The sequence below is a fragment of the Lissotriton helveticus genome, chromosome 1_1 (assembly GCF_964261635.1).
Source record: "Lissotriton helveticus chromosome 1_1, aLisHel1.1, whole genome shotgun sequence".
NCBI classification, from domain to species: domain Eukaryota; kingdom Metazoa; phylum Chordata; class Amphibia; order Caudata; family Salamandridae; genus Lissotriton; species Lissotriton helveticus.
The window spans coordinates 1,464,372,609-1,464,387,419 of record NC_136057.1 but is presented as its reverse complement, the minus strand read 5'-3'; the positions used below and the strand labels follow the sequence as shown (position 1 = coordinate 1,464,387,419).

General features: G+C 53.6%; 1 protein-coding gene across 3 annotated transcripts in view; it reads right to left on the bottom strand.

Annotated features, from left to right (window-relative positions):
• Positions 1-14,811, bottom strand: part of ANKRD52 (ankyrin repeat domain 52) — a 387,356-nt gene that overhangs the window by 191,282 nt on the left and 181,263 nt on the right. For all 3 annotated transcript variants that reach the window (XM_078686163.1, XM_078686164.1, XM_078686168.1), the window contains exon 18: positions 2,126-2,327. In XM_078686163.1, the coding sequence (XP_078542289.1) occupies positions 2,126-2,327 (202 nt within the window). The remainder of the gene's footprint in view (positions 1-2,125; positions 2,328-14,811) is intronic.

Genomic DNA, 14,811 nt, shown 5'->3' with positions numbered 1-14,811 from the left:
TTCCTGATGGGGATGCGTGGCTAAAATTTGTGGGTGCTTCCCCAAGAGTGTGTTGCTGGTACGAGTTCTGTTGGCAACCTCTGGGTAATTATAGCATAACCACGCACATTAACATGCATTGATGTCTGGGCAAAATTGCCGGTAAACACCATTACAATATGTGTTTATATGTTTGGCACCATCTTTCTTTTCTGTTTGCCAACCACCATAGAATGTGCTTGAAGTGTCGGTGAAGTGGAGACCAGTCCCCAAGCCCTGATGACAGTGCCAGAAGCGAGTGGCAAAGAAACATGTCGGCCTTTCTAACTGAAATGGTCTAAAACATGCCGTTCTTTTAACCGTAGTGAGATCACTGCGACCAATAAAGTATGTATAACTGCAAGTGAGTCACAACTCATTTTAGCTAGGAGAAACAACTTCCTTCTTTCACACCACGCGGTCCAATTGGTTGACGAATGACACAAGCATCAACACTGCATTTTATTTATTCTTTCTAGTTCCTTTTTCACCTCTTATAAAACCTGGGCACAATCTTTTTCTTTCTTTGCAGTTTTGAAAGTTACCAATGATGATATTGTGAGCAAACTGATGAGCACCAACCAGCAGCTCCTTTGGTGACGCTTAAGTGAGGTACTTTCTGACCTTTCACACCTTTTTTCTGGTTCTGTTTATGAGATGGGACGATGTCCGGTGAGTTGACAAACATTTTAGAAATAGAACACCTGGAACTGGGCATGACTGGCATTCTGGAGAAGCCAGTCCTTGGCAGAGATATATTCAGACTGCCCCAGGGTTTCTGAAATTGTATAGTGTTTTTCCACAATCAGCTCCTTTTTTAGTATGGTTCACTTTAACTAGTGTAGCGGAGTATGCAGTTCCTAGAGTAGGAGGGGGAAAGACAGGTCTTTTTTCATGATGCCCTCACACACCCCGAGAGGTGTCATGATTAATCATTGGGTTTTGCTCCTCGTCGGGCCGGCGCTGCAATGCCCGACGGGCTCACCGTAAACGGGGCTCTTTGCCAGAGTTTTTTTTAGAAGAAGCCGTAGGGTGCGCGTGGGTAAGAGGGTAGGGAAGGTGTGGTGCACGTGAAGTGTAATATAAAATAAGTCTGGATCAGTCCTATTCACAAGAATTTTAATGATTTTGGTAGATCCAGCCTAAGTAAAAACGAATGGACGCCCTCTGGGAATATAATGTTCCTAACAGGCAGTCACAGTGTGTGGGGTCGACATGTTTCGTGCCTGGTTGCTCATAAAGACTCATGTGGCACTTCTTCAGGACCTACGTGATAGTGTGGTGCACAACTAATGGCAGGCTCCTAATGTTTTAGATGGTAGCCTGACGTGGGGCACTAGTAGCTCTGTAATGGGCGGTTGCAGACCTATGGAAAAGAGGAAGACAAAGAAAAAGAGGAAGACAAAGAAAAAGAAAATGGGGTGTTCTTTAAAACCATATGTACAATGGAGCAGGGTACTGTAAAGGGAGATGTGTGGAAGCATCCCTTTTAAGACTTGTATAGAGGCATAACTGTGGTTGATTGTGTGAAGTCTGCCTATGGGAGGGCCGTGCAGTGAAGTGGGTGGTCTGTCGGTTAGAGCTGTCAAGTGAAATGGTTCTGTCAGGTTCGACAGCCGTAGAACCTTCTTTAACCGTAATCAGGGGAGCAATAGTGCAGTTACAACGTGGTGAGCTTACTTTTCTCTCCAAGGGTCTATATACATGCATGGTCAATTTTCCTGGTACCAGCCAGTCACTGGTAGTGCTGGCGTGCCGGTGTAGGTGTCAACACCTTTGAGCCCCAAAACGTGGTAAGGAGCCATGGTCTGGTCATAGGTTTGCAGACATGCGGGTTCAATCACGGCTGCGAGAGAAGAGGTCGGAGCCCATAGGAGAATGAGGCAGGGTCTGATCGCCGTGAAATGTGTTGGGCCAAGATGCGGCATGCACTACACTTTTGACTAGTGTCATGGTAGCTAACATCTTCACACCCATCTGCATTCTTCCCCTGAAAGTTAATAAAGCTATGCTAACCCAACATTCCACCCCCTCTTGTGTTATCATAGCAAAATCTGTTACACCCAGATTTCTCTACAACTTGTAGAATGGTAGTGAATCTACTCACCAGCAGCATGCAATGGTGTCCATTTCCTTTTCCTCTCCTTCACTAGAGCAGATGCACCATGGCTGGTAAGTACCTCCACACACTCTGTGGAGCCTCTCTCCGTGGCGAGGTACAGAGCGGTGCGGCCCTTGTGATCCCGCACATCTAGGTTCACCAGAGTCTCAGCGAGAGTCTTCAGAGCTTCACAGTGACCGTTGTAGGCCTGAATCCAGACACAAATGAGAAGTTGAACTTCACATGCATCATGAACCCTAAATACTCAGACTCAAAGTGAGGAAGTAAAGCATAATGAACAAGTTACTTACCTTCGGTAACGATATATCTGTAAGAAACAGTAGTTAGTATTAGATTCCTTACCTTAGAATATCCCCAGGCGTCAGTCTGGATCCGGAAACTTTTGCGTAGCAGTACCCCTGCGCGTCGGTAGGCGTCGTCTGCAGGCGTCCCCTGCGGCTCCGCGTCGTCGGCGTCGTGCGCCTTGATGACGTCGCTGGAGTATATAGACGCCGCCTCCGCGCGCTGACGTCAGTTCTTTGCACACAGCTTTTCCGCGCCAGAACACGCAGAGCCATGTGAGAACTAACACTGGTGCCATTTGAAACTAGGGCCCTGAAAGGGATGTCCTTAACCCTAGGTATCAGTTCGCAGAACGGGGAGGACGGGTGGGGCGGTAAGGAATCTAATACTAACTACTGTTTCTTACAGATATATCGTTACCGAAGGTAAGTAACTTGTTCATCTGAAAGAAACAGGTTAGTATTAGATTCCTTACCTTAGAATAGATACCCCAGCAATACCAACCCCGGTGGTGGGTCTGCGAACCAATACAAACCTACACCAGAAAGTCCTGGAGGACCGAACGGCCAAAGAAGCCATCCCTCCGGACTTGACTGTCCAGGCAGTAGTGCCTCGCAAAGGTGTGCAGCGAGGCCCACGTAGCCGCCTGGCAAATGTCCTGCAAAGGGACTCCCCGGCCCAGGGCAGTAGTAGCCGCCGTGGCCCGAGTGGAATGGGCCCTCAGCCCAACCGGAGGCTCCTTCCGAGCCAAAGAGTAGCATGCTTTGATGCACAGGACGACCCACCGAGAGATGGTTCGTTTCTGTACCGCCCTTCCCTTCTTCTCACCCACGTAGCCAACAAACAGTTGGTCATCCACCCGGAACTGGCGTGTGCGATCCATATAAAATGAAAGCGCACGTTTTGGGTCCAGACGATGGAGCCGCTCTTCATCTTTTGAAGGATGCGGAGGCGGGAAGAAGGAGGGTAAGGTGATGGACTGCCCGATGTGAAAAGCAGAAACTACTTTGGGCAGGAAAGAAGGCCTAGTCCTAAGAACCACCTTGTCAGGATGGACGGACAAGAAAGGAGGTTTAACAGAAAGAGCCTGGAGCTCACTCACTCTCCTGGCAGAGGTGATGACAACCAGGAAGGCCGTCTTTAAAGTGAGAAGACGGAGAGGACAGGAATGAAGCGGCTCAAAGGGAGCACACATCAAGAATGTCAGAACCAGGTTCAAGTCCCACTGAGGCATCACGAACGGAACAGGAGGATACATGTGCGTGATGCCTTTCAAGAATCTCAGTACAATAGGGGACTTGAATAAAGATGGCTGATCAGGTAGCCTTAAGAAGGCGGAAAGGGCAGAAAGGTAGCCCTTGATAGTGCCCAGAGCAGAGCCCTGCTGGGCAAGAGAAAGAAGGAAGAGGAGAACCTCGGAAAGAGGGGCAGAAAGGGGATCCACAGCCTTTGCTGTGCACCATGCCACAAATCTGTTCCACCTGCAGGCGTATACCGACTTTGTGGAGGGACGCCTGGCTGCCAGAATCACATCACAGACTTCAGGAGGCAAGTCGAATGGCCTCAACTGTCGCCGCTCAATCTCCACGCATGGAGGTGGAGGCTGGACAGGTTCGGGTGGAGGACCGTCCCCTGCTGCTGCGACAGAAGGTCCTCCTGAAGGGGCAGGCGGATCGAGGGACCGACTGACATGCTGAGTAGCTCGGGATACCAGTATCTTCGAGCCCAGTCCGGAGCCACAAGGATAACTTGGGCCCGGTCGAGCCTGATCTTCTTCAGCACTCTGGGCAGAAGTGGTATAGGCGGAAAGGCGTACAACAGACCGCAGCTCCACTCGCGCCGAAAGGCGTCGCCGAGCGAGTGCCGTCTTGGAAACTCCAACGCGCAGAACTGATGACATTGCGCGTTCTCTTCTGTGGCGAATAGATCTAACCAAGGCTCTCCCCATTGCTGAAAGAGGCCGTTCGCCACGTCCGAGTTCAGACGCCATTCGTGATCCACCGAGCACCGACGGCTGAGTTCGTCCGCCCTGGCGTTCAGAGAACCTGCCAGGTGTTGAACCGTCAGAGTCACGCCCTGACGTTCCAGCCATTGCCAGAGGCGCAGAGCCTCCTGGCAAAGGGTCCACGACCCCACACCGCCCTGTTTGTTGCAGTACCACATGGCGGTGGTGTTGTCCGTGAACACCTGCACTACACTCCCGTTGACAAAGGGGAGGAATGCCTTCAGTGCTAGGCGAATCGGCCGCAGCTCCAACATGTTGATATGGAGCCGGGACTCCGCCGGAGACCAGATGCCTCTGATCTCCGCCTCTCCCAAGTGGCCTCCCCAGCCCTGGAGGGACGCGTCCGTCACAACTACGTGCTCCGGTTGGGGAAGGGAGAGGGATCTGCCTCTGACCCAATCGCGGTCCGTAAGCCACCACTGCAACTGTCTCGCAGTGCCCTCCGAGATCAGGACATGGTCGGACAGGTTGCCCTGATGCTGGGCCCACTGAAACTTCAGGTCCCACTGCAGAGCCCACATCCGCCATCTGGCGTGATGCACCAGAAGGATGCAGGAGGCCATCAGCCCCAGAAGCCGCAGCGTCAACCTGACCGAAACCCGGGACAACGGCTGAAAGATGGGAATCAGAGCCTGAATATCCCGGGCCCGCCGTTCCGGAGGATAAACCCGAAACTGCGCCGAGTCGAGAACCGCTCCGATGAAAAGGAGCTTTTGAGAGGGACACAGGTGTGATTTCGGCACATTGATGGAAAACCCCAGCTCGTGCAGGAGGTCTGCCGTCATCTGAAGGTGGTGGACGACTGTCTGGGGCGAGCCCGCCTTCAACAACCAGTCGTCGAGGTAGGGGAAGACTGAAACCCCTAACCGGCGCAGATGAGCTGCGACCACCGCCATCACTTTCGTGAACACCCGTGGGGCGCTGGTAAGGCCGAATGGGAGCACGATAAACTGAAAGTGCTCGTGGCCTACCGTGAACCGCAGGTAACGCCGGTGGGCCGGCAGGACGGGGATGTGAAAATACGCATCCTGCAAGTCCAACGCTACCATCCAGTCTTGTGGGTCTAGAGCAGCCAAGACCTGAGCCAAAGTCAACATCTTGAACTTCTCCTTCCGGAGGAAGCCGTTGACGTTCCGTAGGTCCAAGATAGGACGTAGGCCCCCTTTGTCCTTCTTGGGTACCAGAAAGTAGTGGGAGTAGCAACCACACCCTACTTCTGGCCCAGGAACGCGCTCGATGGCCCCCTTGGCCAAGAGGGCCGTAACTTCCTCCTGCAGAAGTGTCAAGTGGTCCCCCGACACACGGTGGTTCTGCGGTGGCATGGCTGGAGGAGTGGACTCGAAGGGGAGGGAGTAGCCCCTTCGGACGAGCTGCAGCACCCACCTGTCCGACGTAATCGTGCGCCAGCGGGAGTGGTGATGGCGAACCCTGCCACCCACTGGCGTCACATGGGCCCGAAAGCTCGGACTAGGAAGATTTGGAGGCTGCTGCGGGGGGAGGTGTGGACTGACCTCGCCGCTGCCCTCTACCGCCACCCCGGCGGAATCCACGGCCACCACCGCGCTGAGGAGCGTTCTGCGGCGCGTGGCTGGCAGCACGTGTGGGACCGCCCCTTCCTTGGCCACGAAAGGGGCGAAACGAACCCGTTTGTTGGCGCTAGGTCGAAAGACCCAAGGACTTGGCCGTGACCCTGGAGTCCTTGAAGCGCTCAAGCGCGTTGTCCGCCTTGTCACCGAACAGGCGACTGCCATCGAAAGGCATGTCCATGAGGGCATTCTGGACATCCGGCGAGAAGTTGGCGGATCTCAGCCAAGCATGGCGACGAATCGCCACCGTCGTGGACATAGCCCGTCCCAGCAAGTCGGTCGTGTCAAGACCACACCTTATCGAATACCTCGCCGCGTCCCGGCCTTCAACCAAGGCCTGGTTGAGCTTGTCCCGCACCTCCTGCGGGCATTGCGGCAGACACTCCGCGACCGTATCCCACAGAGAGTGGGTGTAGCGGCCCAAGAGGCATGCGGTATTGCAAGACCGCAGTCCAGCACTCAAAGACGAAAAGACCTTCTTGCCAAATTGGTCATATCGCTTCGATTCCCGATCGGGCGGGGCCGACGGGAATGCGGACTGGGAAGTGGAGGCTTGGATCACCAGACTCTCCGGGGAGGGATGGGTGGAGAGGAAGGCAGGGTCGTCCGAACACGGACGGTGACGCCTGGCAACGTTTCGGTCAACCGGTGCACCGGAAGCAGGCCTGGACCAGGTGCCCAAAAGGACATCCGTCAGGGCCTCATTAAACGGCAGCAGAGGCTCCTGCGGGCATGACTGCGGTTTAAATACTTCGGTGAGGATGTTAGGTTTCACCTTAGCGACGGGGAGCTCAAGGCCTTGGCAGCCCTCATCAGGACCACCGAATAGGCAGCCCCCGCCTCCGACGCCACAGGGGAAGGCGAGACAAACCCAGGGTTGGGCGACTCGTCCAGACAACTGGCATCACCTAAGTCACCTACCCAGTCCACGTCATACTGGCAGGCTCGTGACAAAGGGTCCTCAGACCCCTCCCAACCCTCTCCATAATCGTCCTCATCGCCATAGTTTGAGTCGACGATATAGACCGGCTCCTCGGAGCCAATGGGCCCCAACGGCGCCGGACTCGGCGTCGGACGATGCCGGTCCGACTCCGCGTCAGGAGTCGGAGAGGGAACGGGGGTGGCGCCGCGCGGCGCCGGCGCCCCGACGCCGGCCGGAACCGACGGCGGAGTCACGGCGCCGCGCGGAGGCGGCACCACGGGTTGCCCCAATGGAATCGACGCCGGAGAGGCCGGTGGACCAGCCGGCGACGACCCTGAAGGGCCCAGCGGCGCCGGAGCCGCCGGCGGCGCCGGGGCCGGAGCACCCGTCGGCGTCGGAGCAGGTGCACCCGAACCGCTCGGGCCCCCAGACGGGACCAACGGGCCCGCAGGCGCCGTAGGCCCCGCCGGAGGAGACATCGCCCTCATAGCCATGAGGAACTCCTCAATCTCCTCGCGCGACGCGCCTTCCCCAGGGACCGACGGGTATGGGGCAGACGGCGTCGGCGACCCACGCGGGGCCGCGGCCACCCGAACCCCCGGCCGCATCACGCGGGCGTCGGGGGTACGATGACGACGCCCGACTTCTTGTGTCCCTTACCTGACGAACCGGAGGAATGGTGGAGTCTCCCGGAGCGCTCATGGCGGCTCCGCGATCGCTCCCTCGACCGCTCCCTCGACCTCCGACCGGACCGGGACCGCTCTCGACGCGGGGCCGACACTCGGAGCTCGAGCAGCTTGCGGGACCGCTCCCGTCTAGCTTTACTTGTCAAGGCCCGGCAGTCGACGCAGGACTCCACGTCGTGGTCCGCGCCCAGACACTGGAGGCAGAGTCGATGGTGGTCGGTGACCGACATCAGGCGGTCGCACCCGTCGCAACTCTTAAAACCGGGCATCCTACCGGCACCTGAAGAAAGAGTTAGAGTTAACAAAAACTTGGTCAAAAGACCGGAGTACTGCTCTTCGGATCTGCGCTAACTGGCGCGGAAAAAAGAAGAACTGACGTCAGCGCGCGGAGGCGGCGTCTATATACTCCAGCGACGTCATCACGGCGCACGACGCCGACGACGCGGAGCCGCAGGGGACGCCTGCAGACGACGCCTACCGACGCGCAGGGGTACTGCTACGCAAAAGTTTCCGGATCCAGACTGACGCCTGGGGATATTCTAAGGTAAGGAATCTAATACTAACCTGTTTCTTTCAGATGTTTAAATTTACAGAGTGGATACAAAAAAGGTAAAAACAATAAGATGCACTCAAGTGACGTTTTGACACTCGGGTCTCAAGCCCCAGTACTTCACCTACATAGGGCAAAACAGATTTCCTTAAATGTAAAACCAATGGTAAGAAGAGACAATCAGAATTGAAAATATACATAGTGCTTTTATCTGTCTTTCTCCATTCCAAACAAGGTGTCTGCTATATTCTAAAAGTGTTCATCAATATACCTTGCTGTGTTAAACATACAGCGACAAACTCTTAATAAACTTGCAATTCAAAAAAGCGCATAAATTCAACTCTTTACCATTCATAAAAGGTATAATAGCACTCACACATGCCATAAAAAGAACAACCTTCAATGTTCTTCAGCTTTGAAATGGAGTTTCCTGATATGATGAATATATTCTTTCTATGGACCTGGATTCCCCAAGAATGCAACGTTGCCGCTACTGGGGCCAGGCACTTTGTGAAGATCCTTTGAGCCGATTTGAGCCCAAACGGGAGCACTTTGAACTGATAATGGGCGCCAGCCACAGTGAATCGGAGATACTTTCGATGTTTCGGATGAATCGCGATATGGAAGTATGCGTCTTCCATGTCTAAGGAAGCCATAAAATCTCCCTCGTTCAGGCAGCTCAGAATCTCTGACAGGGTGACCATACGAAAACCCTGTTTTTTGAGGAACCTGTTGAGGTTGCAAAGGTCCAGAATTGGTCGCCATTCCCCTGATTTCTGAGTAGAAACCTGTCAGTTTCTGTAGAACTGGGACCTTCTCTGTAGCGTTCTTGAGGAACATTGAATAAGCTTCCTTGGACAATAAGGAGTAGTTTCTGTCCTGTAACTCCAGTTCTGTAGTAGGGGTATCTCTGTTATAGTCATAATCTAGTGAATAGTCCCGCCCATGTACGTGGACCCCGGCAATCAAAAATAATCTCTTAAATTGTCAAAAAATTGCAGAACTGCAAAGACACTTAAGAGAGAATTTAAAGACAAATAATGCAACCTATATCCACAGGCTACACTGTCCAGTACTTCAACTAGAAATTCCACCAAAAAAACACACAAATAGCACAGCCTGCTCAGTTTCTTCCATAGAGAAACTTGCCTCTACCAGTAAAAGCCTCTGGAATGATAGAGAGGAAGGCATGGACAGACAAGCCCCATAGGCTGCCATTATGTGGCTTAAATAGGATACTGTGCCTTTAAGAGAACTTTCCAGAACTTCTCCCAGTATCCCAGAATGCACAGCAGGTCCCTTTTACTTTCAGTTCTTTTTGAAGGCGTAACATGCCAGACCTGTAGCATTCCTTACATGAATATCTCTCTCCACCGGGGAGGCGGGCGGGCGCTTATGACTATAACAGAGATACCCCTACTACAGAACTGGGGATCTCTGTGTTAGTCATAATCTAGTGAATAGAATGGCAAGCCCATCCCCACACCAAAGCGGCGGTGGAGAAAAGAGAAATAACACCACTATTGTGCGAACAGATTTCACAGCGAAGCCTGCCCAACCTGAGCGTCTGCCCTGGCATCAGTGTCCAGACAGTAATGCTTAGCAAAGGTATGGACCGACTTCCAAGTGGCCGCCTTGCAGATTTCTTCAATTGGAACATTACGGAGCAAAGCTGTCATGGCAGCTTTGCCCCTGGTGGAATGAGCCTTAGGTTTACCCCCTAAGGTCTTATTAGCTTTTTGGTAACACAGCTGTATGCAGGACACAATCCAACTAGAGATAGACTGCTTAGAGGTCGCAAGACCCGTCCTGACCGATCCATAATTGATAAACAATTGGTCTGACCTACGAATATCTTTGGTTTTATCCAGATAAAATTTCAACACCCTCCTAACATCCAGGGAATGTAAAGACCTTTCCGCTGGAGATGAAGGATTCTGAAAAAACGTAGGCAAAGTTATGGTCTGGTTGACATGAAAATCAGAAATAACCTTGGGAAGAAATTTAGGGTGAGTACGCATAACAACCTTAGCAGCATGAAATACAGTATAAGGTTCTTGGCAACACAACGCCTGAATTTCACTCACCCTGCGGGCCGATGTAATGGCCACAAGGAACGCCGCCTTCCAGGACAGGTGCTGCAACGAGCCTTATGAATAGGTTCAAAAGGCTCCTTCATCAACCTGGACAGCACCACATTCAATTCCCATGAAGGCGAAGGAAGCCTGATAGGAGGGAATACTTTCTTCAAGCCTTCCAGAACATCTTTGATCACAGGGATCTGGAAGAAGGAAGTCTGTGAAGGGCATTTCCTGTAGGCAGTCAATGCAGCAAGATGAACCTTAATGGAATGGACATTAAGGCCAGACTGCGCCAAATGTAGAAGGTAAGGAAGGATGACATCTTCCTTGCACGTCGTCGGGTCATAGTTCTTGGACTTGCACCAGATACAGAACCTCTTCCACTTGTAAGCATAGGAAGTCCGAGTGGAAGGTCGCTTAGATTCCTTCAGTATGTCCATGCAATCTTCAGGTAGATTCAAATGGCCATATTGCACTATCTCAGGAGCCATGCAGCCAAACTCAAAGACGAGAGGTTGGGGTGCAACATCTGTCCCCTGAACTTCGTGAGAAGGTCCGGCCTGCACGGCAGCCGTATGTGAGGAAGGAGAGACCGGTGAAGCAGGTCCGTGAACCACCACTGTCTGGGCCATTCCGGGGCAATCAGGATCGTCCGCGCCCTGGACTGGGACAGCTTGATGAGCACCGTCGGAATCAGGGGAATGGGTGGAAAAGCGTACAGAAAGCTGTTCAATCAGTTGATCCATAGCGCATTCCCCAGCGTCCCCCGCTGGTAGTACCTGGAGGCGAAGTCTCGGCATTTGCTGTTTTCGGCGGTGGCGAACAGATCTACATCTGGAGTCCCCCACCTTGCGAAGACTTCTCCTAGTACTTCGTCGTTTATGACCCATTCGTGGTTTTCCTGAATCAGTCTGCTCAGTGCGTCCGCCTGAACATTCTGCACACCTGGCAGATGGGTAGCCGTTATCGTCAGTCCTCGGGCCAGAAGCCAATGCCAGATCGCCTGTGCCTCCTGCGACAGAGTGCGCGATCTCGAACCCCCCTGCTGGTTGAGGTAATACATCGTGGTCGTATTGTCCGTCTGTACAAGCAGAGAGTTGGTCTGGAAGGACGGATGAAAGGCCTTCAGTGCCAAGTGAACAGCTCTGAGTTCCAGGAAATTGATGTGATACGTGGACTCTGTTGGAGACCACGTTCCCTGGATTTGTAGATGGTCTGAATGCGCTCCCCAGCCCAGGAGAGACGCATCCGTAATGATAACGGATGTCCTTGTGGAAAGGAACCCCTCTGAGGAGATTCTCTGCTGAGCACCACCATCTCAGGGACTGTTGGGCGTTAAGAGACAACTGAATCCGGTCGTCCCAACACCCTTTCCTCTGATCCCACTGGTCCTCCAAACATTCCTGTAGCGGCCTCATGTGTAGGCGCGCGTGCAGAGTGAGGAAGATACAAGAGGCCATCGATCCCAGTAGAGAAGACACCGTCCTCACTGTTGTAGATGGAGCAGTTATGAAAGCCTGAGCCTTCCAAAGGATGGATAAGCGTCTCTCCTCCGAAGGAGACACGCTTGCCAACAGCGTATTGATGGAGGCTCCCAAGTACTGCAGGCACTGCACAGGAATCGGGACAGACTTGGAAAGATTTATGTGCAACCCCAGACGGTTCAGCAGGATGACCGTCCTGTTGAAGTACAATTGCGCTTCCTGGAAGGTGGAGGTTTTGATCAACCAATCGTCCAGGTACGGGTAGACAAACACCTTGTTCTTTCTCAGGTGCGCTGCTACCACAGCCATGTATTTTGAAAAAGTCCTGGGTGCAGACTTCAGTCCAAACGGTAGTACGGTGTACTGATAGTGATTGGTGCCGACGAGGAAGCGCAGGAACTCTCTGCTGTGCCTCGGGTTGGGAGGATGTAAGACGTAACCAGGCGTGGCGCCTCAGGTTGACCCCATGGCAGTACCCGTGGGCTGCCAAGAGGGAGGAGTCCGCAGCCAAACTTATCACCTGGTTGGAAACCAGCTGCTGCACCTTCAAGCAAGGATCTCTTGGAATTCTTCCCTTTTTTCCAGGGGAAGGTGTTTCGAAAACTGTTGGAGGGTCTCCCACAGAGCCCGATCGTAACGTCCCAACAGTGCTGAGGCACTCGCGGCCTTCATCGATGTGGAGGCCGTCCCGCAAACCTTCCTGCCTGCCGAATCCATCCAGCGTCTCTCCTTGTCAGGAGGCACTGTCGATGATGGGGTGGTGGCGTGCTGTTTTCTTGCTGCCGTCACAATTACCGAGTCGGGCGTGGGATCCAACCGAAGAAACGCTGGGTCCGAGTCAGGAGCCTTATATTTCTTCTGCAGCCTTGAAGGTGCCGACCTCGTAATCGCAGGAGTGAGGAACAACTCCATGGCAGGTTCCACCTGCTCAGGCACCAAGGGCAGCAAAGGGTGAGACAACTGCTTCTTGTGCAGAGTTTTGAAAATGACGGAAATCAATGGCTCGGGCCCAGTGAGTGTGATGCCCAGCTTAGTCGCCCCTCGCAGCAACACGTCCTGGAAAGAGACTGTTGTCTACTGGAGACACCGTCGTCCGAGGGAAGTCCGACAGGGTAGGTGAATAGTCCCTGGCACTGGATGAATCTGTGTAGCGGGACCTTGACCGGTTCCTCCTGTGGCGCCGTCTGGATCTCGCAGACGAGCGACGGCGACTCCTGGATCTATCCCTCCGTCTGGAGCGAGTTCTCGACCTCCGCGGCCTCGGACGGTCCACAGGCCGTAGCGGAGGGAGCTGTGGAGGCCGAAACGGGAGCCTAAGTTGCGGTGGCCCCGTAGGCGGCGTCGGGAGATGTGGTAACGAGGCAGACCTCGGCGGAGGTGGTGGTGTAGGAGGCGGAGGACGATGAGGAGGAACAGGTGGCGGAGGAGGTGTCGGGTTACGCGGAGGAGGGTCCTTGGGTAACGGAGGCGGTGTAGGTGACCTCGGCTTGGAGGGCGAATAGACTTGTGAGTGCTCCGAGCCCGGAGCCTCTTCCCCTCTCTTTCTTTTCTTCGCCTGACCTGAAGGGGAGGACCTAGAGGCCGTACCCCTGGTAGCTGAGCGACAGCGCCGCCGCGACCGTGGACTTGTGGAAACCGAGGACACAGTCCCGGCTTTGGATTGCGCCTCCTGGAGGACGATGCTTTCCTCCTCGACGCTGAGCGCCTTTTCGACGTCGATGACCGTCGTCTCGACGTCGATGACCGTCGTCTCGACGTCGATGATCGCCTTCTCGACGTCGATGATCGCCTTCTCGACGTCGATTATCTCCTTCTCGACGTCGAACGTCGAGTCGACGTCGATGGTGAACAACAGTGACACCTCGGCGGCGAGCGCCTGCCCCTCCTTGAACCCTCTCGACGTCGATGATGGCTCGACGACGAAGCAGTCCTCGACGTCGACCTCGTGGGAGGTCTCGACGTCAGTCCCCTCGACGTCGAACGTCGAAGTCGCTTCGACCCAGAGCCCTGGGGAGACGGGGAGCAGACCGTGGTCATTCCTCTCGACACCGACGTCGAGGCTATCGACGCCGACGGAGACCGGTGGCGTTTTCTGGCCTTCTCCTTACTGGGAAGCCCCCCAGAGGCCGCAGCACGGGCAGAGGAAGAGGCCCCATCCTGCACAGACCCACCTTGACCTTGCTGTTTTCTTTGCTCCAGTCCTTGGAGCCTGATCTTCTCTCGGTCCTTCAGGGTCCTACTGGAAAACTGCAGGCAGATTTCACAAGTCGCAGGAACATGAGAAGAAGAGAGACACAGGCGACACACCCTGTGTGGATCAGATCTTGCCTTCTTCCTGGCACACTCTGAGCATTTCTCAAATAAGGCAGGCATATTTGACAAAAGAGCGGCCAAAATCACCAGAAAACTCCAGCAAAGTGAAGAAGCAGCAAAAATACGCTGAGTGAACACACTAACACTTCAAAAGAGCCAAAATTACACAAAACACCCAAAAAGGGAGAGCTCAATGCTCCAGGGTCCTGCTAGCAGGAGCCGGAAAAAAGAACTGAAAGTGAAAGGAGTGGGCTGTGCATGCTGGGATACAGAGGATCTCTAGAGAGTTCCTTACGGGCACGGTATCCCGTTTCCAGACACATAATGGCAGCCTATGGAGGCTTGTCTGTCCATCCCTTCCTCTCTATCATTCCAAGGATTTGGTGAGGGGAGGAAATTTTCTCTAGGGTGAAACTTGACAGATTGGGTTAAATGCGTTATTGGTGTTATATCCTTGGCATTTCTAGTTGAAGTACTGGACAGTGTAGCCTTGTAGGTACAAGCTGCATTGTTGTCTTTAATTTTCTCTTAAGTGTCTATGCAGGACTGCAATGAAGACAGCTTAAGTGATTATTTTCGATGGCTCCGGGGTCCACGCACATGGGCGGGACTATTCACTAGATTATGACTATACACAGAGATCCCCCTACTACAGAAGCAGGATTCTACGTAATTTTGATGCCTTCAGGCCATATGTAATCTATTATAGGAGTTGCCCTGGTAACTTTCATAGCCTCCTCTTTGAAATCGGGGAGGAAACAA